The 25,770-nt window shown below is 36.9% G+C and overlaps 6 protein-coding genes and 1 long non-coding RNA gene across 9 annotated transcripts; 4 read left to right on the forward strand and 3 right to left on the reverse strand.

Annotated features, from left to right (window-relative positions):
- Positions 1 to 327: 327 nt before the first annotated feature.
- Positions 328 to 1,663, reverse strand: LOC110227787. The gene is made up of 2 exons (XM_021023386.1): positions 1,266 to 1,663; positions 328 to 1,162 (listed from the first exon to the last, which is right to left on the reverse strand). Exon 2 carries the CDS (start codon positions 1,063 to 1,065, stop codon positions 634 to 636), a length of 432 nt encoding a protein of 143 aa, XP_020879045.1. The 5' UTR covers positions 1,066 to 1,162; positions 1,266 to 1,663; the 3' UTR covers positions 328 to 633.
- A 2,078-nt stretch (positions 1,664 to 3,741) lies between these two features.
- Positions 3,742 to 4,704, forward strand: LOC9308921. Its single transcript, XM_002872806.2, has one exon. It carries the CDS (start codon positions 4,045 to 4,047, stop codon positions 4,588 to 4,590), a length of 546 nt encoding a protein of 181 aa, XP_002872852.1. The 5' UTR covers positions 3,742 to 4,044; the 3' UTR covers positions 4,591 to 4,704.
- Positions 4,705 to 5,712: 1,008 nt separating this feature from the next.
- Positions 5,713 to 6,590, reverse strand: LOC9308922. The gene is made up of 2 exons (XR_002331379.1): positions 6,304 to 6,590; positions 5,713 to 6,182 (listed from the first exon to the last, which is right to left on the reverse strand). It is a non-coding gene; the product is annotated as an uncharacterized LOC9308922 (long non-coding RNA).
- A 1,686-nt stretch (positions 6,591 to 8,276) lies between these two features.
- Positions 8,277 to 11,387, forward strand: LOC9311001 (importin subunit alpha-3). The gene is made up of 10 exons (XM_021022713.1): positions 8,277 to 8,597; positions 9,039 to 9,138; positions 9,224 to 9,315; positions 9,419 to 9,550; positions 9,645 to 9,830; positions 9,920 to 10,083; positions 10,165 to 10,243; positions 10,318 to 10,446; positions 10,536 to 10,663; positions 10,752 to 11,387. The coding sequence occupies exons 1-10, from the start codon at positions 8,373 to 8,375 to the stop codon at positions 11,119 to 11,121; spliced, it is 1,605 nt and encodes a 534-aa protein (XP_020878372.1). The 5' UTR covers positions 8,277 to 8,372; the 3' UTR covers positions 11,122 to 11,387.
- A 172-nt stretch (positions 11,388 to 11,559) lies between these two features.
- On the forward strand, positions 11,560 to 12,541 carry LOC9308923. Its single transcript, XM_002872808.2, has 2 exons — positions 11,560 to 11,917; positions 12,099 to 12,541. Exons 1-2 carry the CDS (start codon positions 11,765 to 11,767, stop codon positions 12,279 to 12,281), a joined length of 336 nt encoding a protein of 111 aa, XP_002872854.1. The 5' UTR covers positions 11,560 to 11,764; the 3' UTR covers positions 12,282 to 12,541.
- A 3,140-nt stretch (positions 12,542 to 15,681) lies between these two features.
- LOC9308924 (probable galacturonosyltransferase-like 6) lies at positions 15,682 to 18,450 on the forward strand. 2 transcript variants are annotated; one of them, XM_021021378.1, is made up of 2 exons: positions 15,682 to 17,118; positions 17,613 to 18,068. In XM_021021378.1, the coding sequence occupies exon 1, from the start codon at positions 16,070 to 16,072 to the stop codon at positions 17,108 to 17,110; it is 1,041 nt and encodes a 346-aa protein (XP_020877037.1). In that variant the 5' UTR covers positions 15,682 to 16,069; the 3' UTR covers positions 17,111 to 17,118; positions 17,613 to 18,068. The 2 variants fall into 2 exon arrangements, with proteins under 2 accessions (XP_020877037.1, XP_020877036.1); XM_021021377.1 differs by lacking the exon at positions 17,613 to 18,068 and adding an exon at positions 18,150 to 18,450 and having other exon boundaries at positions 15,686 to 17,118.
- A 147-nt stretch (positions 18,451 to 18,597) lies between these two features.
- LOC9308925 (CTP synthase) lies at positions 18,598 to 22,695 on the reverse strand. Of its 2 annotated transcripts, none has more exons than XM_021021375.1 (22): positions 22,397 to 22,695; positions 22,170 to 22,249; positions 21,987 to 22,073; positions 21,824 to 21,874; positions 21,629 to 21,746; positions 21,471 to 21,527; positions 21,305 to 21,369; positions 21,125 to 21,208; positions 20,961 to 21,011; positions 20,803 to 20,865; positions 20,662 to 20,708; positions 20,500 to 20,569; positions 20,355 to 20,417; positions 20,166 to 20,255; positions 20,024 to 20,062; positions 19,749 to 19,898; positions 19,558 to 19,635; positions 19,394 to 19,479; positions 19,237 to 19,315; positions 19,069 to 19,149; positions 18,897 to 18,990; positions 18,598 to 18,808 (listed from the first exon to the last, which is right to left on the reverse strand). In XM_021021375.1, the coding sequence occupies exons 1-22, from the start codon at positions 22,512 to 22,514 to the stop codon at positions 18,759 to 18,761; spliced, it is 1,701 nt and encodes a 566-aa protein (XP_020877034.1). In that variant the 5' UTR covers positions 22,515 to 22,695; the 3' UTR covers positions 18,598 to 18,758. The 2 variants fall into 2 exon arrangements, with proteins under 2 accessions (XP_020877034.1, XP_002874934.1); XM_002874888.2 differs by having other exon boundaries at positions 19,237 to 19,285; positions 22,397 to 22,693.
- Positions 22,696 to 25,770: the final 3,075 nt, after the last annotated feature.

A 25,770-nucleotide genomic window follows, 5' to 3' on the forward strand; every position in this document is an offset into this window, starting at 1 on the left:
ATGATGTTGGGCCTGATTGGCAAGTGCTTTAGAGTTTTTACAAAGCAAAAAAATTTCTAAAGATTTGAAATACATCCAATCAAGCTTTAGAAGCTTTGACTTTCCTTTTTTTTCTCACAGCCAAAATATTTCCTTAATTCATTTTTTTGGCTGTAGAAAGCCTTTTTTCCTAAAGCAAATAATTTTCAACTTTCCAAAATTTTAAATTCTACAGCCAAAATACTACAGCAATAAAATCTACAGCCACAGCAAATAAACCTTTAGTCATATTTCTACATAAAAAAATGTAAAGCTACAGCTGTTACCAATCAGACCCGTTATCTCGCTAATTAATTAGTTACCTACATGTAATTTTTCAACAACGGTCCCTTGCAAAAGTTATTTCTATCTCAAACCGAATATATGTATTGTCTACATTTTATTTATTACATATTAACTTTAAAGTTACCCTGAATTAGGGAATTTTAGTTTATCCTTTTTAAATCCCTCCGTATAGGCAAATAAAATATAACTTACCGCGCTATCATTTAAATTAACCTCCGCCTTATTCTGTTATATTTTTTCATATAATTTAAGTTTCACACATTTAATCTTATTTTACCCTAATTTTACTAACCATTCTTAGCTAAGTGATTAGTTCCCTTCAGGTTGTATTCCTATTTCTTTGCCCACGTCCGCATTACGCGTTAATAGTCTAGTTAGTGCGCTATCCCACACAGAACGAGTTTCAGCGTTACTCCAGTACTTATCGGATATCTTCTCAGATGTCAATCCTCCCAGATCCAAGTGGCTCTTGAAAGAATTAACGTTCTTCTCCCTCCCTCCTCTTATCACCTTAACTCGTAGGTGCACCTCTTCCAGGTCCGCTCGTATCGCCATAAACAGGGTCATATCTTCATCATCTAGGATGTGTATTGGATTAGCTCTTTTCCACTCCAAACCCATCATCCACTGAGGCCACTGGTAATTGAGCTCTACATCGTCATTCTCGGCCAGTGCTAATCTCTCCTTTACCGTGCTAACGACCTTTTCGTACCCATCCATTTCTCTTAGCCGTACTGCCATCGTAAAACCTTCCAAAGCCGACACATGTTCGAAACATCCATCGTCGTTCTTCTTTCATTCCCCTCGAACCAGACGCACTATCAAAGCCATTCGGTACCTGAGAAAACCAATTTTTAACTTAATTAGTACCGAATATCATTTACATTATCACACTAATGTTAAGCAACTTGAAAATTAAAAATGTAACGACATATATATACCTTTGCGTATTAATTGCAGATCTTCAATACAACCCAGAAAATTGCTTCCGTTCTTCATTTCATTAACTGTGTCTCAGAGCATTTATGGTGTTGTTTTTGTGTTTCATTGCCAACGCCTCTACTCAGGTAATTAATAGGTGAACGCAATCCAGTTATACACCCACAACCCAAGAAATATCTGCGTAATCATGTTATTTCCTCAAGATCTTTCTTTTCCCCATAACGCCGACGCAATATTGACAAATCTTTCCGTCAGTTATGTCGGAAGCATTAAATGCGTAAATTTTTTAACATAAACAAAGATTTCTTTTACTAAACCTGATTTCTGTCAGACATAGGGTTATTTTCGTCATTTATCAATACAGTCCTAGAGAGAGAACTAAATTCCTTTTAATGGCTCCCAGATCTTTAATTATCTAATCTTCTATGGTTTTAGATTTTGTTAGCCCTTAATTTATTAGAAGAAAACAAATACTACATAAAAATGTTAAAATGGATTTTTCATTATATATGAATTTAATTAAAGAAGAATTGTAACTAAAAGTAACTAGCGATTTAATTAAAACTTGGGAGAGAAGGCTTGATTAGTTTAGTTGTGTGCCGTTGAATCATGTTGTTGCGGCTGTCTTTTTGCTGTAGTTTCTAGTTTCCACGAAACCGTCTTCCATTTCCAGATACTGTATAACGTGCGTTCTTTGTCGGATCTCAAAAATATATAGATTCATGTATATTTTTCATGCGAAATATATAATTTTCAAATTTTCAGATTTTATACTACAAAATATAATTACTTTAATATGAGGAAATGATAAATCATAAGTTGTTTGTTTCTTCTCATAATTAAGTTGGCCAAACACAAAGGTTATGGACTTATAGTTGTTGATCATTACAAGAAAACAAGTTTCTATTTATTTGACTGCGAGTAGCACATGTCTATATGGACTTACTATTTATTTTTTTTTATTTTTTTTACCGTCTAGATTTATTATTAATTGCAAATTATGAGAACTGTTACATAGACGATTCTACAACTGACAATTTCTGCCGACCCTTAGTAGATCCACGACAGACTACACTTCCTTCTTCATGATCTTGATGAATACCTTCAATGATCCACGACCTAACGACACTTCTTTTTCTGCGTAGAATCCTGGCGCACGGCTATAATTGTACATCGCTGGAGATCTCCTGCACACTTGCCTCCATTAATCTGCAAATTTGTTAATAAATCGCAATATCTAGGACTCGAACCCCAGACCTCTTAGTGTAGAAGCATTAATCAACTCTTGGTCAACCAACGGGCCAAGGGGGCTTCCACATTTATTTTTATTTTGCTATAATTTTTGGTTTAAAATTGATTAATGGGACGATTACAATAGTGAGAAGAAAAGGGTGTTTTAAACCAACATCGATTATCTACGTTGAACAATCCTGGAGAGTATATATTTTGGAACTTTTCCCTTTTCCTTCTTATGAATACGGCAATAACTTTGTTATATTTTTTGAATAACCAGTTTAAAAAGAAATTCACGTAAAAAGTACTTGAATTTTTCATTTTAAAAAATAAGACCTAACACAAAATATTGTCCTAAAATGATCTGAAAATCTAAAATTCATCTTCATTTAAGAAAGTTGCAGAAGCAGAGAAACAATGCACTCATCAATCAACAATCCATTCCATCTCTGATAATTTTCAGAAATATCGATCACGAAATCCGTAAACATCGATCACATCATCAAATTGGTCAAAAACTAATATATGACTAAATTCAGAACCGATTTATAATCTGCTTTTTCAATATATTATTTGTGAATATGTAGCGCTAATCCTCTATCTCAATCGTCTAAGTTGATGTTAATTTAGTTCTTAGACTAGTTATAATTTATAAGGCGACAAACAAAATATTTAGGTATTTACATCGATATATCATATATGTGCATGGTTGTATTCCTATACTGTATGAAACATTGAGGCGTAAAGAACAATATTCGGTGGAATTTTTACAATACAGGTTTTCGAAAACTCCGGAATAGCTAGTTACGTATATATGATCTTACCAACTTGAGGAAAAATTCACATATTTATTTATACATGGTGATTATATATTGGCCATATGGGTTATATATGTATGTTTAACAGGTTGGAACTTAATTAGTGCCATTATATGCATGGAACCATGTTTTGAGGATATATTCTTCTTGCAAGTAACTTAGGGTTTCCTCATTTATTTGATTCAAATATATTCATTTATGTATGTCGTCTCTACATATATTTCAAATTATTAACCGTTTTATATATAATTTCTTCCGAATCATCATGATACGTTAATTATATTAGGGCGAAAACACAACTAAATAAACTATAGTTGTGTTTAAGGTAAATAAACGAAGCAATAACTTTGGAGCCAAAAGAAGAAGAAGCCATAAACTAATTTAATTACCAAAATACTTATAGCTGTCTTTATTTTCTTTAACTTCCTCTTCCCGTAACTAACGCAGGAAGTTCGCGCTGTCTTTTCTAGTTATGACGCGAAAGCTCTCTTAAGAGACAGCTTTTACTTTCACCATTAAATCCAAAACTCTTTATATCTTATAGTTTTCACCCCCAAAACTTTTAAAATACTCAAATACACCCTTGTATATGTTTTCACAAGTATAAATAGCTTCGTTTTTATGCAAAAATCATTGGGATCTTCTTCCAAAATATCTCTTCCCTGCTCATTGCAGGGAAAAGCCTCCCCCATCTTGATACTCTTTTAACCACCATTAATTCTTATATATGGACATTCAAAATCAGTTTAATGGTGGCCAAGAAGAGATCAAGAATAAGATGAAGAAGAAACGATCACGTGGTTTTCACGTCATTGGTGTCGTTTTATACATGCTTCGCAGTCAGAGGAGAAGCAAGCCGCTTAATAACGGGTTTTGGCGGCGAGTTGTTGAGTCCATTAGGCAGTTGAAAAACGAAAATGTTACGGTACTTCCATCGTCTAATATAACGATACTGCCACCATCGTCTGCTCCGGTTACAGAGGAAGTTTTAGCGAGTAGTGACGATCAGGTATCGGAGATGGTTGAGGTTTTCACGGCGACGTCTAGTTCTTGCTCTTCGGGAATCTCGGGATATGGATCAGCAAAGTCGTTGCGCGATATGGATTGTCTTGATGAAGATGATGATGATTATGATGATGATGATGAATATTATGGTAATGATGATGGAGGTGATGAGATGATTGATGCGAAAGCTGAGGAGTTTATTGTGAGATTTTATGAACAAATGAGGATGCAAAATCAGGCTTATACAGAACGTAACAAAGCCAAATAGATGATGATGATGGTCTAAATCGCATATTGTAATTCTATTCATTGAAGCATGATATCATATTTCATGAAATACATATATGCATGGAGATTGTGCATATTAATCAATTTAAAACGTTCTTAGGTTGTTTACCAAAAAAAAAAAAAAAAAAACGTTCTTAGGGTTCGTCTTTGTTTTTAATTATTTCGATGATTCAAGTAATTAATGAAATATATACATATATTGAATTCAGTTAGGAGGGGTTATTGGTTCATAGATTTATATGGAATTAGAAATCCAAACAAAAATCATTTGTTATTCAATCATTGATTTTAAAATCCTAATTAAATTCATGTGTTATTGGTTCTATGATTTATAAATACTAGTTAAAATCTTATGTTATTCGTTTAGTCATTTGTTTTTGGATTTGAGAATCCAAATTATGTTTTAAATGGAATTGAATGGAATTGAAAGAGAAAAATAGAAGGATTCAAATCCATGGGTAAACACATGTTATTTCAAAATCCATATATCTTGATTTCATAATTAATAGAAATTTTCAAATTCTATATGGATTTACAAATTAACAAACTAATAACACCCCCTTAGTCTTGACTCTTGATTGTATTTATATTAGATATGATGAATTTGTACGCATATTATATCTATATATACATTTTTGGATGCCTTTTAGCAAATAAATCCTGGGGTTGAGAAGTATTTACAAAGAATGCCATTGGTTGGGTGGGTTTTTTGCTCCCAATTGACCCGAAATTGTGGCAATCGGATCTTTGCCAAAAACAAAAATTTTAAACGGCATTAATTATTCAGTTACCAAAATCTCGCATTAAACCTATATGGGGTCACTTTGTTACCGCATATCTTCCTCAAATCTTCCTCGAATCTTCACTTAAGCCTTTTGTTTCCCTTATGGATAGATCAATCTTTTATGGTAAGATTTTTCGTGATAAGGAGAGTAACAATGACGATTGATAATTGGCATATTCCTTACCTAAATTCTAATTCCTTTACATTATTCCATAATTGTGATATTTTCTTAAAGATTGTATACTTGCTCAACAAGATTTTCTCTACTCACTCACACATATCCCTATTATCTTCTTAAACCACTATAAATACCTCTCATTCACAGCAACTAAAATCACCAAATCCAAAAAAGAAGCTACTGTGTTTCAGATTCAACAGAGAAATCTGTTTCAATACCAATCTCTTATTCACAGACAATTTACGAGTTTGATGTTCAAATATAGATAAAAATCCTACATGAAGAACAAGATTAGCTTGGGAAGTCCTTACCTCTCCGAAAAAAGAAGGACGCTTGGTAGTGAAGAACCCAGTGGATTGGAATCAGACATGTTTCCTCAAGGTCTCTAAAGATGTTGCTGTTCAAACTGTAAACAAAAGACAAGAACTTTTGGGTATCAAGCTATCTCAGAGTCAAACCTGGACATTCAAGAAATTAATAAAGCTGTTGGAGACTGCATCGAGAATTTCCTCATGGAAGGGTGACGATCAAATTTCCATCTGGCACTGCACTATTTGAATAGCACCCAAAGGGCTAAGCTTGCTAACAATCTCACCAATGCATTTGATATCTACAAACACCAAAATTCAACACTTCAATTCCAACCCAATTTCAAGATTCATACTTTTTAACTGTATCAAACAATGTCTAAAGCTTTAGCCTTTATCCAATTAAGAGTAATGGGTCCTCACAGTGCACAAGCGAAGAAGACGATGAATAACGTAGTGTAATTCCTAGCGAATCGTTTGATTTACTCATGAACTCTAATTCTCGCTTGCTGAGAAGACGTTGGAAACGAATAAGAGTCACAATTGCCAAAGAAACCGGTGGTCCACGGTGGCGTATCTCCGGAAAAATCATCGGAGAGCTTGGAGAAAGGGTTAATTGTAAGAAGAGAAGAGACAGTGACGCGTCGAGACAAAAGAGAAGCGAAGAAACCACCGGTAATGGATGTTCATCGTCAGACGCCGCAGAAGTTGCGGCAACTGAGGATGAAACGGAGGCGGAGGAGGAAGCGGCGGCGGCTGCAGCAGAGGTGCGGTGATCGAGGAGCTCGAGGTAGCTGGAATCTCGGAGCCAAGATTCGAAAGCAGGATCGAGGACGCTTAGAGAGAGAGGATTAGGAGAGAAAGCCATTGTTGTTGTTGTCGCCGCGATTATCCGTGCCAAACCAGTGACGATCTCCATCGTTTAGTCTCCTCGGCCAAATGGGCTTTATTACTAATATGGGCTTCTTACATTGGTTGGATTTTATTCGTATGGGATCTCTAAATATTTGGGCCCATAAAATTTTTTGCAACGCTTAGCAAAGTTTCGAGATCTCTAAATTATGAGATGTTGTGATCTGTGGAACCCGTTATAAAATACAATAAATATGCAATTTTTGGTGTTGGATATTCATAGTAAATTAAGATATGTTTTTAGTAATATAAATAATTTAAAATCTAATAGATATAAAATAAAACTTAACTAACAATATACACATATTTAGACATAATAACGAATAACATTCTTATACATTCAACAAACTATAATACTTTTTATTAAAAATATTCCAAATATATTTAACTGCGACAATCTTAATAAATTTCAAAGCAACTCAATCTATATCCTATAATATTTACAAAAGCATAAATATTAAAATAATATATTTCATAAAAAAATAGCCCCGCGGTACACCGCGGGTGAATTTCTAGTTTATTATGTATTTATGAAATTGAATTTTTGTTTACTATTATATCTTCTTCAAGTCATGATACGAGAACCAAATTGTAGCTAGCTTTTTGTGTGTGTGTTTTTTAGAATAAACTGAATGTAACAAGTCCTGGTACGGTTGTACCAGATGTTTCATATTAATGAACTAAAAAAAAGGTTCATTAATATGACTCTAAGCTACAAGCCTTTGTTTGTTGGTCATAAAATTCAAGCAATTCTTCTTTTCTTTTCATTTTTTGATAATTGATTTTCTATTTTTGTGACCCAAAAGAATAAACAAATGATTTTCTACTGAAAGCATGAGAATGTAAATGTTACAAAGCCATACAGGCTCAATTGGCTAAATAGCCTAACACACAACAAAAAGAAGAACCTATTTCGAATCAAAAGCCCAATAATGAGTTTAAGTAGAAGTTAGTAAGATTGCCCAAATTGAAAGAAAATCAATTTGGTTGTTCTCATTTGAAAGAAATTCAAGCAATTGTTATACGGCTGTTCTCATCTTTCCAAGATGCATGAAATAGTAAAGCATCTAATTAGTAACTACTAAAATGTGGAAACGCCAAAGTTTGTACCATAATACTTAATGCTCACATTGATCTTTTTACCCCTTTAATTTCAGGATTGTCTTGTAATTACGTTGGGCTGTATTTGAACCAAGTTTGGGCTATGTAATAATTTGTTTGGGCTTTAAAAAGCCTCTTCAAATTAGAGTATTGCTGCAGAAAAAGAAAAGAATATATGCGTGGAGAAAATAAAGGGAAATATATAGATTAATCCATAATTAGTCGGTGTATACCTAAAAAAAGCAAAGAGACGTTAAGATTCAAATTCAAAAAACAAAAAAAAATGCATGGCAGTTTCGTAATTAATAACCAGAATTAGGGGCAATTTTTTATTAACAACGAGTTTCTAAGCACACGCTCTTGTATATATACACTCGCATCACTCCAAAACCCTTAATACTCTCTCATTAATCGAACTTCGTGTGTTAAAAATCCTCCGATCGTTGATTCTCTTCCGATTTCGATTTGATTTAGCGGCGATGTCTCTCAGACCTAGCGCGAAGACGGAGGTACGACGGAATCGGTACAAAGTTGCGGTCGATGCGGAGGAAGGACGGCGGAGGCGAGAGGATAACATGGTTGAGATCAGGAAGAACAAGAGAGAGGAAAATCTGCAGAAGAAGCGACGCGAGGGACTCACGTCTTCTATGGCTTTTGGCTCAGCCGCGGGACAAACGGAACAGGATCTTTCTTCAGCGAAGCAAGTATGTGATTCTTTCTGTGTTTACGATTTTACCTTTACTTTTTTTTTTTTTTTTTTTTTTTTCTGATTTCACGTTCCGATTTGATCAATTAGATCGTATCTGTTTCATAGGAATATGTAATTGGAGATCGATTTGTATTAGATTGGAAGTTTTTGCGGTGTTTCTGTGTTTTTGGTGATCGTATCTACTTCATATGTATATATCTAATTGGAGGTCGATTTGTATTTGATTGCAAGTTTGTGATGTTTCTGTGTTGTTTGGTGAGAGTATTTGTTACTAATGTCTCTTTAATTGACTGGCAATTTGCTATATGGAATCTAGTTTGAGCTGTGTTGAATTTGACATGTAGAGAGAATTAGGGTTGATATCTCAACGGAGATCATTAAATTTGCTTTAGCTAGATGAGATTTTTGATTATTATAGTGTCTCTTTGTGTTACAGTTGAAAGCAAATCTACCATCTATGGTTGCTGGAATCTGGTCAGAGGATAGCAATTCACAATTGGAGGCAACAAATCTCTTGCGGAAACTGCTGTCTATTGGTTTGTGATTTATGTTATTGATCGCTACTAGTATATAACAATCAGCGTTTTGGTTAGAGTCTTTAGCAGTTGTTTTTTTTTATAGAGCAAAATCCTCCTATCAATGAAGTTGTACAATCTGGTGTTGTTCCTCGTGTTGTGAAGTTTCTTTCCAGGGATGACTTTCCCAAACTTCAGGTGAGTCAGTTCCTGCAAACGGCTTTTATGGATAAATTGATAGTTACTAGTTTTGATGTATTTGTTAACTTGCTTTTGCGGTTTATTTCTTCCTTGTGTTTAGTTTGAGGCAGCTTGGGCTCTCACCAACATTGCTTCAGGGACATCAGAGAACACAAATGTCATCATTGAAAGTGGTGCTGTCCCGATATTCATCCAACTTCTCAGCTCTGCTAGTGAAGATGTCCGCGAACAGGTATATGTTTAATTCCTCACTTCCATTTGTTTAGGATCAAGTGGAAATTCAATGACTGTTACCATTCTGAGTTCTCTTCTTTCCCTGAGTATAGGCTGTTTGGGCACTGGGAAATGTGGCTGGAGACTCACCAAAATGCCGTGATCTAGTCCTAAGCTATGGTGCCATGATGCCTCTTCTGACTCAATTCAATGACAATACAAAGCTTTCCATGCTGAGGAATGCTACATGGACATTATCAAACTTCTGCAGAGGGAAGCCACCGCCTTCATTTGAACAGGTTTCCTTAAATATTATACACACTTTATGAATCTTCATCATACGCTAACATAGCTTCTGATATGTTGTGTCTTTACATTTTTCGAGCAGACACAACCAGCTTTACCAGTTCTTGAGCGCCTTGTGCAATCAATGGATGAAGAAGTTCTCACAGATGCATGCTGGGCTCTGTCATACCTCTCGGATAACTCAAACGATAAAATACAAGCAGTCATCGATGCAGGAGTTGTCCCTCGCCTCATCCAGCTCTTAGCGTAAGCATCTGATAGTGATCATCTTAATTTTTATGGCCAGGCATGTTATCTGATTTATGTGCTTCCGTTTTCTCTGCTTAGTCATTCGTCACCATCAGTGCTGATTCCCGCTCTTCGTACAATTGGAAATATTGTAACCGGCGATGATCTACAGACTCAGGTGCTTATAATACATTCACAATTCTATTTCGAGTTTTCAGAAGCAAATGTCTCTAACTTATTCTCCTAACACAGATGGTTCTCGACCATCAAGCGCTTCCTTTTCTTTTGAACCTTCTAAAAAACACTTACAAGAAGAGTATCAAGAAGGAAGCTTGCTGGACTATCTCAAACATTACAGCTGGGAATGCAAATCAGATACAAGTGAGTTTTGGTTTTTATATGGCATTTAACAACAAAAGTAGAAAATTGAACTTTCCTGTGTCTGATTTTATTTGAACCCGGATGTGCAGGCAGTGATTGAAGCAGGTATAATCCAATCTCTTGTTTGGGTGCTTCAAAGTGCAGAGTTCGAAGTAAAAAAAGAAGCTGCTTGGGGAATCTCAAATGCTACTTCTGGTGGCACTCATGATCAAATCAAGTAAAAACATAAAAACCAAAACCAAATGTTTCCTTAACAAAGAAAGGTCATTTCTATAACATGTCAATTTTTGTTTGTTTCTTATCAGGTTTCTAGTGAGCCAAGGCTGTATCAAACCTATATGTGATCTCCTTACTTGCCCAGATCTGAAAGTCATAACGGTTTGCTTAGAAGCATTAGAGAACATTCTCGTGGTTGGAGAGGCAGAGAAGAACTTAGGTCATACAGGAGACGACAACCTCTACGCTCAAATGATTGACGAAGCAGATGGGTTAGAGAAGATTGAGAATCTTCAGAGTCATGACAACATTGATATATATGAAAAAGCCGTGAAGATCCTTGAAACCTTTTGGACTGAAGACAATGAAGAAGAAGGCAACGATGAGAATCATGCTCCACAATCTGGTTTCCAGTTCGGAAGCACTAATGTTCCTCCTGGTCAATTCAACTTTATATGAAAGGTAAAAAAGTTGAAAAATTGAGTCATATAGTTGCTTGGACTTTTTAAGTAAGCCACATATCGAACGTGGTAACGTCACAACGAAGAAATATCTCTCTTCTCTATCTCTCCATGCCCACTCCTCAACTCGTGGATATGAAGAAACAAAGATTGTTGATTTTGTCTCAATGTTACTCCTAACTAAATCATTTGGGGAGGAGAAACAATTATTCTGTGTTGGCCATTATCTTGCTTTTCAATAAATTTCAGATTTTTCTCTTTTAATGACTCCCTTTTTTCATATATTAGTACCATTACAAAATCGTAGTTATGCCTTAACTAAACCAGAAACATTTTATTCAATAGGTAAATTATTTTGACCCGCAATTTTAGAAAACAGAGCTCAGATTCAAACAAGAGCAATCTCGACCAAAACAAAAAAAAAACAGCAATGGTCAAACTTCAAGAGCAATATACGCTTGTAGATTTGTTTTTATTTGGTACTTTGGTCTATAATTAAATAGGAGAGATTAGTGGTGATTATCATGGTCATAGTTTCTTTATGCGAGAAACAAGGGTTTAGGCTTTGTGACTATTTCGTATATTTAAAACACCCTCATTGTTTTATCCAACAGACAACAACAACAACATAGCCAGATATAATGCGGTATTCACCAGCTTTTGCTGCAGCACGTTCTACTCTCGTTCGTCGTCTTCCTGCGAAGAGACTAGCTTCTTCTGGGCGAACCGCTGATCCAGAGATTCATGCTCGTAACGATGGAGACGAGCCTGGTCTTTTTCCATCAGACCCCGAAGTATATATCATCAATATATTTTACCTTTTTTCTTTTAAGATTTAGCACCGGATATTTGTGGTTTCGCACAAGTATATATGATCGATTTTTAACTTGGTTGTGTTTGTCATTCATTAAAATTTATGTAAAGTCTAGCTGTCACAACTAAATTGTTTGTGATATGTTGTTATTGTTGTTGTAGGGTTTGGATGATGTAGCGAATCCGAAGACTCCAGCCGATGAGGATGTACCGGATATTCGACCACCCGGTTTTGTAAAGGAACCGCTTTCGCCGCCAAAAAATCCACGAGATACTTCACACAAGCTTGAATCTACTCCTGTTGGTCTACCTGCAGATCTCAATTTCCAACAGAAACGAAATTAATTGCAGCAAACGCCTTAGCCGCTATGGCCTCCTAGATAATTCATAGTAAACTGTACGCAGAAATGCTTACTTTTGATTAGCTTTAATTTGAGAATAAAATTTTTAAAAACTCTTTCTGCTTTAATTTCTTGGGATTAAAGAAACTACTTTACTCTATATTTGAAATGTGTTGTGTCTTCGTACTTTTGAGTTTATGTGATCTATGAGATTATGCACAAAAGATTTGATTCGAGCATATATAAATGACGAATTGACGACAAGACACAGTATTCACATGGTCCAAAAGGGTTTTAATTTTGTTCTTCACCAAGATTCCTTGTGTTGTTATTATCCTCACAAGCTGTAAATTTAAAGAGAATCACATTCCAGAGTTGCTATTGATGAAGTCTTAAAAAACATTTTAATAAAATCACAAGACTTTTGTGCACTCTCTTTGTCAACCTTTGGAAAACTACCATTAGAATTAACTTAGAAAGAAAGATGTGTATCTTGAGAATCGAATAAATATACCGAAGATCTAGTTGTAGATTAAATTTGGTAGTATTCAAGACATTCACACGCTTTTTTTTACGTTTATGATATAATTTTTGTCATTAGTAGTATATAGTTCTATGTGTTGCTCATTGGTAACATTTCATCGCTGTGACATAGATTTTACTCTCAATTATGTAACAAGCTAACATTGCACCAAAGAGGTGGCGATCTAGTGGTAAAAAAGGGTTGACTCTTTTTTGTGTTCCGGATCAAACCCTTTCCTACGGAAGGGTATTCTCTAAATCATAATAGCTAAAAGACTGACTCCAAATATTGTAGGAAATTATGGGCTAAAGACCCGAAACTCTCATCGATTTAACATTTTAGTAGAGAATGAATCTATGTTGAGATTAACCAAAAAAAAAAAAAAAAAGCTATATTGAGCCAAGAAAAGAAGAAGTTAAGTCTCAATCTCTTGAAACTGTTTTTGTTCCCACCAAGTAAAAGAATCAACAGAAATGAGTCGGGTACGGGTCCGGTTTGGGACCTACGAGGCAGAGACTGAGTGAGAATCCGAGTCACGACCGGAGTGATGGTCGTGGAAGCCAGCCTGGTCTGAATTGTAAATGGGCCTATCAGGTTCTGAAGCGTAGACCGTACGGACTGTTACCATGTGCTTTTACACCAACATCAACACATTTCACAATATATTAAAAATATCATTACAATAATCTCAAAATTAAACCGTAGGTTTTTTTTAAGGACCTATTAACTTTAAAAGTTTTCATTTAATAACAATAGATAATCGCTTTTCTATTATTTCATTTGAAATGGACACGTGGTGGATACTGGTGGTGGTTTTGATGAAAATTTTAAATAGCAAAAAATAAGTAAATAAATAAAAAAAGCTTCTCTACTTAATGAATGGTACGTTAACGTACGTGTTAGATTTTTTCATAGCGAAGGAAAATTTAAGATTCGCATTGGTCGTGTCGCTTGTGTCAGGCTAAACGACGACGTATTAACGTAGATAACAAAGGGGTCCACAGTTAAAATATGAGATATTTAAGTGATAGTTTTGTCAAATAAGTTATTGAATATAAATTCCAATTTGATAAAATTATGTAATAGATCAGACAATTTGGAATGTATCTGTTTTTTAGTTTGTTTAGATTTTGGAATTTCCATACTTTTAATCTATTTTTGTTGGGTAAAATTACTTTCTAATAATTCCATTTATAGTAAATATATTAAATAATTTAATTTTGCATTTAACACAATCCACTAAATACAGAGAATGCATTCATATAAAAATCACCTGTGAAAATACTTAATACTCAAATCTCAACTAAATTAATAACATTAAATATTTTATCATGAAATATTAAAAATTTACTCGACAGATCTTGGTTTCTACTGCACAATTTTTTTGGTCTTGTCTTGATATTAACATGCAAAACCAAAACATAAACATGTGTTATCTGATTATCTCCAAACCAAAAACCTAACTACTATTTTGTAAATTGTAACAGAGATTCCATTTACATCTTTAAATGTTTTTTTTCCCTTCTAAGCCAATTAATTTTCTTATAATATTTTATTTATAGTTTGATTGGCAAGTGCTTTAGAGTTTTTACAAAGCAAAAAAAATTCTAAAGATTTGAAATACATCCAATCAAACTTTAGAAGCTTTGACTTTCCTTTTTTTTCTCACAGCCAAAATATTTCTTTAATTCATTTTTTTTTGCTGTAGAAAGCTTTTTTTCCTAAAGCATATAGGGCCTGATTGGTTGCGGCTGTAGCTTTAGGGAAATTGTCTGTAGATTTTTCTGCGGTAACTATAGAATTTAGGTTGTAGAATTTAGACTGTAGAATTAAATGAAAGCATGATTGGTAAAAATAGCTGTGACTTTTTTAAAGTGAAAACATGAAATAAATATTAGGAATATATTTTGATTTTTCTTTTTAATTTTTACTACTAAACAAAAAAAACACCATCTAAAACTTAAATAAAATTAGCAACAAAACAAAAACAATCACTAAATACGTAGAAAACAATTAGCAACAAAACAAAAAAAATCACTAATTAATAATTGGTTATGTAAATCACACAAGAAGGGATGGGCGAAAATTATGAAAGATACGAATTTTTCTTCTTCTCTCTGCTGTGGCTGCCTTTGCTCAAGGTTTGATTATTATATATATAATTCTTAAGCTAGGGTTTCTTATCAAATTTGTTTTTAATATAAAACTTAAATAAAAATATACTCCAAAGCCTAAAACTTACGGCTGTAGCTTTTGACGTTTCTACAGCCCAAAAAAAGGAAAAAGGTTTAATGATAATATGATCCCCTCCTTTTACTTTTTGTTTCATTTTAAGGAAGGAATTTGCCAAAAAAAGGAAAAAGGTAAAATGTTGCTGTAGACCTGAAAATTAAATGTAAAGTATGATTGATGTGGATTTATAGCTGTAGACCAAAATATGGCTGTGGAAAGACTCCAAAGACACAACTAATCAGGTTCATAATTTTTAACTTTCCAAAATTTTAAATTCTACAGCCAAAATACTACAGCAATAAAATCTACAACCATAACAAATAAACTTACAATCATATTTCTACATCTAAAAATGTAAAGCTAAAGCTGTTACTAATAAAGCCGGAAGAAAACAATTAGTATTATTTTCCATAGAAGTAAATCGTGGCGTTTCCAAAATATTCAGATTGTATTGTAATAATAGCAACAAATTTGAATAGAAGACAGACAATGACAGCTGGTCTTCATTTCTCTGTAATCGTTACACTTACACAAAATTTAATTTGTTTTCTTAGTATTAAATATTTATTAAAAATATTCCAACTTGACCATAAATAAATGATTAATAAACATAACGAGTAATTACAAATACTGATGCAAAATAAAATTTAAATAACATTTGCATTCACTCCTCACTCTCGTTTTATTTTTAAAGAATTGTATTTTTTATTTTTAAAAGAGATTTAATCAAACCATTGATTCTCTCTCTGTCTCTCTTTCATTCTCTGCTTCTTCTTCTCCGAGCTCCGAGCAGAGAAGAAGAGAAGGTAAGTATTAGAGTGCACTTGTGTGGCACTCTGATTTCTTATCCTGCGCCACTCCGGTTTCTTATCGTGCGCTTCTCCGACTAGTTTCTATTAGGGATAATATTATCCCACATTAGTTTCGGTGTCTAATGGACTCTTCTTCTTCTTCTCCATCTCTCCAAGAAAAAATCTCTTCTGGTTATTTCTAGGGTTTCGTTGATTTCGATTTTGAGGATTTAATTATTTATCGAAATGCTTTGGATAACGAGATTTTCTGGATTTTTCTCCGCCGCGATGGCAGTGATCGTGTTATCTCCGTCGCTTCAGTCATTTCCTCCGGCGGCGGCAATCCGTTCGTCTCCATCACCGATCTTCAGAAAAGCACCAGTGGTGTTCAACAACGGCGACGAATGCCTCTCCTCCGGCGGCGTTTGCAATCCGTCGTTGGTCCACGTGGCGATCACGTTAGACGTAGAGTACCTGCGTGGCTCAATCGCAGCCGTGAATTCAATCCTTCAGCACTCGATTTGTCCAGAGAGCGTCTTCTTCCACTTCATCGTCGTCTCCGAGGAAACAAACCTGTTGGAGTCGCTGGTGAGATCGATTTTCCCGGGATTGAAATTCAATATTTACGATTTTGCCCCTGAGACAGTTCGTGGTTTGATTTCTTCTTCCGTGAGACAAGCTCTTGAGCAACCTTTGAATTACGCTAGAAATTACTTAGCGGATCTGCTCGAGCCTTGTGTTAGCCGTGTCATATACTTGGATTCGGATCTTGTCGTCGTCGATGACATCGCTAAGCTTTGGAAAACTAGTCTAGGCTCGAGGATTATCGGAGCTCCGGAGTATTGTCACGCGAATTTCACGAAATACTTCACCGGAGGATTCTGGTCGGAGGAGAGATTCTCCGGGGCGTTTAGAGGGAGGAAGCCTTGTTACTTCAACACAGGTGTGATGGTGATAGATCTTAAGAAATGGAGAAGAGGTGGTTACACGAAACGTATCGAGAAATGGATGGAGATTCAGAGAACAGAGAGGATTTACGACCTCGGCTCGCTTCCACCGTTTCTTCTTGTTTTCGCCGGTCACGTGGCTCCCATCTCTCACCGTTGGAACCAGCATGGACTTGGTGGTGACAATGTTAGAGGCAGCTGTCGTGATTTGCATCCTGGTCCAGTGAGTTTGCTGCATTGGTCTGGTAGTGGCAAGCCATGGATAAGACTCGATTCGAAACGGCCTTGTCCGTTAGACGCATTATGGACGCCTTACGACTTGTATCGACATTCGCATTGACGTTGCCGGTAAAATGTTCTCTCAAACTTTACTTTAATTTGATTTCATTGCTGCTTATGTTTTAGTTTGCTCATCAGTAGTTGAACCACTAGATTCTTTGGAACCGGCTCTTGTTTTTTTCTTTATCCTCATAATCTATGGAGATAAAAAAAAGACTCTCACTTTGAGATTATCTGGCTGTGGCTTTTCTTTTTGGTTCACCAGTCTTGATTGAGAATCTGCAGGGAAGCGCTAGATTGTTTGCCTGTTTTGTCTGTTTGATATACAACCATTGTTGTTCTGTCGGTGGATATGCACAGTGTGCCACTAGGGTTGTCTTGGTCAAAAGGACAAATGAGTGGCTCCTACTAGGGTCTGATCAGAGCACAATTATATTGAGGATTGTTGTTTAAGCTATCGAATTTGTGACTGTCATATCTTTGTTTAAGTCTTGTGATTTAGTGATACGAGTTTCTGTTATTTATATGTGTTGTTAATTACTAGTGTCATATCTTTGTTTAAGAGAGCTTAATTAGGTACAATCATTAGCAAAAAAAGGGTCGGTGGAAGGAAAATGAAAAGAAGAGATGTGTGAACAAGCTTCTCTTCACCATCCCTATTAACACAGCTAATTAGAGTTGCAAGAATTGGTCTCTCTTTGTTCTTGTGTTTGGTATCTAAAATATGTGTCCCACGTTCTCTTTTGTTCTTTATAAATATGTCTGAAAGCAAAAGGGGACCGATTCTTTTTTCCGGACCCCATTGTAGAGGTGACAATGGCTCAAGACTATTGATTGGCTTGAGCCAGCTGGGTTATGTTCTAATCACATGTGGGTCTGATTTTCTTTTTTGGGTTTTAAAAGTATCTGATTCCATAATGTGGGTCTACATTTATTTGTAGCGTCTAATAAAACATAAAACTAAGCCGGGGAAAAACGAATGTAATTTTCGTTTTCTTTTTCGGCTGATTGTGATTTTACCTGTTTTTTTAATAAAATTTACTATGACAAAAAAAAAACAAAAATGTAAATTAAGTTTTTGATTTTATTTTTGAAAGCAGTGGATGGTGCGTTATATGAGGAGAGAGTAGAGGAAGGGTTCACTGGTCTTGGCCGGCCAGGTCTGGAAGAAAATCAAAGGTAGCTTTTGTCGTAGAAAATGAAAACCCTTTGCCGATAAAATAGGTTTGGTTTAGCCAAACCGGAGACACAACTGAGATGTGGGAATTTTATTTTCAAACCGGCGGGTTGGATCATTTTTTTTTGTTGGGGAACAAAACAACAAACAGAGTTAGGTTATTCATGTGGATGAGATTTTGTTGTTTTTATCATTAATTTATTTTAAAAACAGATTTCTTCTTATTTTGTGCAGATACTTCTTCTCTTTGAAAATAATAATTAGATTTGTTTACACAAGTAGAGAGATTGATTTGGTTTAATAATGACTCAATGGCTAATGAAATTGCCTCCTCTCTATTTGTGTCGGTCCAAAAATTGTAAATAATGAAATGTCGTCACTTGTCAGTGAATAATAAGTCTTGCCTTCAATTTAAGGCTCTTTATTATATAAAAGGACAAAGTAACAAAAAAATGTCGGCTTTATTCTTTTATTAATATATACACAAAATGTAAAACGACGATGAAGAAGAAAGAGCTCGAGCTTCTTCGACTCAATTGCTAAAATGGGCCTGAAGAAGCTTACTCGCAGCCAATATAAATCCTGTAAAAAAATTCAATACAATCTAATGAGCTTTTAAGATAATAATGTCCCGTCAGGAATATGAGACAAAGTGTTTCTCAAGACTTGCCTAAAAACAGAGGAGAAGGTCTAGTAGGCCTTGACTTAAATTCTGGATGAAACTGAACTCCAACATAGAATGGATGATCTTGAAACTCAATCACCTGTTGAAACCAACAAATAAGATTTTGACAGAGAGACCAACACTAAGATGGTGTTTTTTCTTATCTCATTGTCTATACCTCAACTCGTTTTCCTGTATCATCTTTACCCACAAATCTTAAACCAGCTTCTTCAAGTGCTTGAGCTACTTCTGGATTCACCTACCATCATCAAATAAAAACACCTTTTTCACATCATTGCTATAGATACATTCACTTAGACCAGCTTACGTTAAATGAAAAACCAACCTCGTAACGGTGCCTATGCCTTTCGTCTACATAACTAACTTCGCCGTATCTGGTAAATGCCCGGAGAGAAAACAACTTGCTGTCTTTAAAACCGTGAACTGAAAACTACAAGGATTCTCAAGGAAACGGCGAAGATAAATGCAATTTTTAAACTTACAGCTTTGAAGTGAGAGAGTCTTGGTTCTGTAAATGTGTTCTTCGGGATCCAAGTCTCATTGTGCTTCCCATATGTGTTCTTGAGCCCTGTGGTAATATCAACAACAGTGAGAGAATGAACGGACTCCGTTGATAGATTTATGAATACATGTTTGGAATACATACTTCTGGCATAAAAATAACAACAGGGTCAGATGTCTGAGCATCGAACTCGGTGCTATTTGCTCTTTCCAAACCCAAAACCTGTAACCCATGTCAGAGAATAAGAAGAAGAACATTAAGAAGATAGTCTTAGGAAGAGAGATAAGGAACACAGCAAGTTGAAGTTATTTCAGAGTTTGCAAAACATTTCTTACAGATCTGGCAAACTCAATTACTGCAATTTGCATCCCCAAGCAGATCCCAAGATAAGGAATTTTGTTCTCTCTAGCGTATTTGGCTGCTAAAACCATTCCGCTCACGCCACGATCTCCAAAACCACCAGGAACCAGAATGCATTCTGCGCTCTGCAAACAACAACAAAAAAAAACAGAGACGATATTGTTGGCAAACAAATGTCTCCTTTTCAATAGACAAGTGGAGAGGTTATGAAATAAATCAAATCAGAGAATTCTAAGACTGAAATTCTCACCTTCAAGATGTTCCAAGCAGCAGCATGTGCCTCCGGAGTCTGCAAAGGAGAAACTACTGCTTAAGAGGAAAACAGTGATAGTGGGGATAAAAACTCTGGATCAGAAAGATTCAAGAAGATGAAAGTCATTAACGATATATACCGATTTCTCACTTTCGTCTTCAAGATCTGAAGCTGCAATCCATTCGATATGTGGCTTCAATGAACATGCAATGCAGGCATGAAGAAGGGCCTGCAATGAAGAAGGAAAATATGAAGAGCAAAGCAAACCAAATGCGATAGAAATTCAATTGAAGAAGACCAAAGTCGAAAATTGACTTTCCAAGTTTACCTTAACAACCGATAGATAAGAATCGGTTAGACCAATGTACTTTCCAACCATAGCAATTTTTACCTGTGCATAACGAAAGGATAGTCTCTTTAAATAAGAAAAGTCAAGGCTCTAAAACAAAGTGTACTGGCCGGTAAATACTCACATGATTTGTCAAGTTATCAAAAGTCTCAGCCATCCTAGTCCAGCTATCCAGATCAGGTGCTGTTGCAACGCTGAAAGAGATGAGTTTATGGAACTTCGTGTTACCCTGAAAGTGTTCAATTATGATATCGGAGTAATGAACACCATAAGAAATGAGACTAACCTAGTTAGATTCAGTTGTTTGAGAATCGAGTGATGAGCGTTTTGATTCTGCAGCAAGAGCATACATGGAAAACTACTTCAATAACAAAACACATATTTCTCTTTCTTTTTTTTGGAAGAGCCAAAAAAGCATCCAACTTACACGGAGTAGGAGAGGAACATGCCAAATGTTTGGAACATCATGGATATTGAGAATATTAGCTGCCTGTAAGAAGTCATCAAGTGATATAAGATCCCAACAGCATAAGATATACATAAGTTCAGTAAATACATAATGTAGATTTCACACAAAAGTTATACCGACACATGACAAAACTGAGACAATTTTGCCTTGGTACTTTCCAGTAGTGGCTGCAGAAAAAAACAAAAAAAAGACTTGTCAAGACTCTGCAGCAACTGTGAGAGGTCAAAGTTTTCCAAGGTATACAAATTACAACTGATCTCAGTAAGTTCTGAAGTGATACCTGAGCAGAGCGACATGCCAAAAAGTGAGGAGTCAATCCCAAAGCTCTTAGTTCTCGGACACTGTGTTGGGTTGGCTTTGTTTTCTGCATGAAGGTTTAAACCGATTTTAAAGTTTACCATCCATTTTAAAAGGGATATAAAGTGTTTGAGCACATGTCTAAGGTAAGAAAATATTCTACCTGCTCCCCAACAACACCCAGAACGGGAATCAAGCTCACGTGAATCAGGCAGAAATTTTCCGGTCCTAGGAAGCGAAATATGAACCAACATCATAATTAAGAATAAAGTAGAGAACCACTGAAAGAAAGCATACTTGCCCCAGAGGAGGAGGATTCACAGGCTCACCAACTGAGAATGACAATTGTCTCAAGGCCTCGATAAAAGGCATTGATTCGATGTCACCTATCATAAGCAGAAAAACTAAGTAAATAAGGATCTTTAATTTAAAACCGTAATTAAGTAAACGAGAACCAGAAATGAATGGTATCGTCAAAAGCTCTTACCAACAGTCCCGCCCAACTCAATAACACAAACATCAGCTTGGCCTTCCATTCCATCCACAGGAATCAGAGAAACTGACTCAATCCAATCCTTGATTGCATCAGTAATGTGTGGAACAACCTAAAAACCGATTTAAATTGGAATAACATGAGCTAACGTACAACATAATCTACTAATTCACCCACACAAACATTTACCTGAACAGTCTTCCCAAGATAGTCGCCTTTCCGTTCCTTCTCAAGAACAGACTGGTGAGGGTAAAGGGGAAAAATTTAATCACTATATAGCGAAAAAAAACCCCGGCGGTTTCAAAACGTTAGCAGCATACATTTAACACAACAATGCCTCCCAAATCAGTACCTGATATATCTTCCCAGTGGTTATGTTGTTGTCTTTGGTTAGTGTCACATCGAGAAATCTTTCATAGTTCCCCAAATCAAGATCAACCTAAGAAGGAACACAAACAGGGATATACAACCATTCTCAAGAAGCAATAAGATGCTTTACGAAACAAATGTAAAGAAGAATGAAAACGAAGAAAACCTCTCCACCATCATCAAGTACAAAAACCTCTCCATGCTCAAAAGGGGACATAGTACCAGCATCAGTGTTCAAATATGGATCTGCATAAATAGAATTGGAGAGCAAAAGTCAAGATCAACACAAAAAGGCTCAAACTTTATAGTCTGAAACCCAAAATTGTTACAGTTTCTAGTCAAAAGGGGAATGGAAATGAGAAATTCCAATATGCAGAGAGAAGAGATCTTAACCAATTTTAATGGAGGTAACTCGAAGGCCACAAGCTTTAAGCACGACGCCGATACTACTGGCGGTAACGCCTTTGCCAAGCCCACTCACCACTCCTCCAGTCACCAATACGTACTTCATCTCCGAAACTAGAGCACAGGCTAGTCTGGAGAGAACGCACACCAACTGTTTGTGTTAATGTCTGATCGAAACTACAAAGCGACACCAAACTCTGGTTTCCATTGACGGATACGGAAAAAGCTGACTTCTTTTCGAGGATCAATTGTATTCTACCACTAGTAAGCTCCCACGTGTCACACTCCCAAATTGTATGTGCATAATCAAGGATTTTATGCAATTTTTAGCAGAGTGCAAAAAAAAGTAAAAAACCATCTAAAGCTAAACTTTATCTGTATTTTTATATTATTTTATATATATTGTATAGATTATTTTTTTTTTTGGTGCTTCCAGGGGACTCCCTCTAATTATTCATAAAATTAAAAATAAAGTATTACAAGCGAACAAAACGCGAGACTTCTATCCCGTTAATATCATCCAACAATATCGAATGAACACTATCAGGACAAGAATCTAGACAAAGAAAACCAAGATCCAACGAGAACGCATAGTTCGCTAATCTATCTGCAAGACGATTAGCCTCCCTATACACATGAGTAACCCGGACTAGCCAGTCCCTTGAGATAAAGCCTTGGCACAACCGTACCAGGAAAGACAGCGGATGAGCATCGCTTATCCCTGCATGCAAAAAACCAACCACCAACTTGGAATCCACTTCCAGCTCCATACGTCGAAAACCTCTCTCCCAGGCAATAACGAGCCCATAGTATACTCCCCACAACTCCGCTAAAGGTGCTGAACAAATCCCTATATTCAAGGCGAAGCCGCCTAACCACTCTCCGTCAAAACCCCGGATCACTCCTCCAGCCGTCGCTGGCCCCGGGTTCCCATGAGAGGCACCATCAGTTGAGAGCTTAACCCACCCTTCCCTTGGTCTCTTCCAACTTATAATCTGTTCAATTGGAGTCTCCGACCGCGTCCCACCTTGGACCAGAGAATGAGACCGTACTGTCTCCGCTGCTAACTCCTTTACGAATCTGACCCGATCCCTACACCTCCCTTGTTCACCAAAAACATTCCCACACATCCACTTCCATGCCCACCACACCGCACAACTAAACAACGTGGGCCAATTCTCTTCTCCCGGTCGTGATCGGTCCCTGAGGTTATCAAATAACCACTCCAAGAGGCTCTGCTCAAAGAAAACACGCCTCCGGTATTGTGGTACCACTCGTAACCAGATTCCATACATTGCCGGACAGTCCCTCAGCACGTGTATCGTCGTCTCCACTGCTCCCCGACAAACTTGACACACATCACTCTCTCCCATGTGTCTCCGCACTCTCTCGACATTAGTCATGATCACTTGGTGTCCCGTCAACCAAAGGAACACCCGTATTCTCTCTTGTGCCACTATAGACCAAACCTGCTTGAAGAAACGCTCCATGTCTGGTCTCGGGGTAGCATCATGTGTGAGGATCGCATATGCAGACTTCACAGTAAACCTACCATTTGAATTTCCGGACCAAGACAGCCTGTCTCCGAGACCTGGGCACCCTTTAATCACCACCGCATACAGCCGCTTCATAATATTCTCCGGAAGATAAGGCCTAAGTTGCGACACATCCCAGCCCACTCCCACGATCCAATAATCCTCCAACTTTTTATTAATCACTTCATTTGGTAATGGGCTTGTGGCCCAAGTCAACAATGGTTCCTCTAAAACCCATCGGTCCGACCAAAACCGGATCAACCGACCATCTCCTGGAACCCATCTTAACCCGCGAGCAACAACATCTCTCAACCCGACTCCAACACTGCGCCAAGTCGAGGACCAGCTTCCCTTAGGTACAACCCAAGTATAATCATGCATGTCCCCTACCTTGTATTTACTTCGAACAACTCGGGCCCAAAGACTCTTCTCATCACTAAGTAATCTCCACCCAACCTTAGCCAAAAGAGCTTTGTTCATTTCTCGTGACTTACGTATCCCTAGACCACCTTCTCCTTTCGGCTTACACACTTTTTTCCAGGCTAACAAGTGTAACTTCTTCTTCTCCGTTGTTCCACCCCATAGAAACGTCCTTGATAACTTATCCAAGCTGTCCAAGGTCGAAGCCGGAAGTAGAATTGAGCTCATGGTGTGAACTGGGATAGACGATAAGACCGCCTTTGTCATCGTGATCCTACCCGCCAAACTCAAAGTCCGACACTTCCACCCAGCTAGTCTTGACGACACTTTCTCTAACACTTCTCCGTATGTCTCTTTATTTATTCTCTTCTGTCAAATCGGCATCCCTAGATACTTTCCCAATTCTCTAGTTGAACCAATTCTACTTTCTGCCGTGATCATATCACGACTAACATTATTCGAGAAAAAGATCTTTGATTTCTCCAAGCTCACTTTCTGCCCCGACGCTAAACAAAACCTCTCCAAAACCCGCCTGATCACTCTAATCTGTGCTACCGATGCCTCCGTGAAAAGAATAAGATCATCCGCAAAGCAAACATGTGATAGCTTAGGACCCCCTCTCGATAAACTTATCGGCTTCCAGTCACCTAACCCCACCGCATGATCAATTTGATGACATAACCTCTCCAAACATAACACGAACAAGTACGGAGAAAGAGGGTCTCCTTGTCGTAAACCACGCGCTGGTGCAAAAGACTCCGTCTTCTCCCCATTCCATAAAAGACTCATTGCGGGATTAGAAACACATTCCATAACGCGACTACTCCACTCCTCCGATAAACCCGCTGCCCCTAGTGTCTCTTGTAAAAAATCCCACCTTATCCGATAGTAGGCTTTCTCAAGATCCAACTTCAACAACATCCATCCCTTACGACATTTCTTCCTCCTCATAGAATGTACCGCTTCTTGCACCACAACTATGTTGTCGATACTCAATCGTCCCGGTATGAAACTTGCTTGAGCCGGGCCTATAAGCTTGGAGATAACACTCTTAAGCCGAATCACCATCATCTTTGTTATAATCTTGAATAACACGTTGCATAGGCTAATCGGACGGAATTGAGTGATACGTTCTGGTTTCAACACTTTCGATATCAAGACCAACAAAGCGTCATTGGTTGAATGCGGGAGCACACCCGTCGTGAAGAAATCCAACACAAAACGTGAAACCGAGTCACCTACCACCTCCCAACACTCTTGGTAAAACACGGGCTGAAACCCATTCGGTCCCGACGCTTTGTATTTCCCCATACTTTTAACCGCTGTCACTACTTCTTCCAACGAAAAAGGCTTATCCAATTGACTCCTCTCCAATATAGATAAACCCGTGAACCCTCCTGTTGGTAA

The sequence above is a fragment of the Arabidopsis lyrata genome, assembly GCF_000004255.2.
Source record: "Arabidopsis lyrata subsp. lyrata unplaced genomic scaffold ARALYscaffold_6, whole genome shotgun sequence".
Lineage (NCBI taxonomy): Eukaryota > Viridiplantae > Streptophyta > Magnoliopsida > Brassicales > Brassicaceae > Arabidopsis > Arabidopsis lyrata.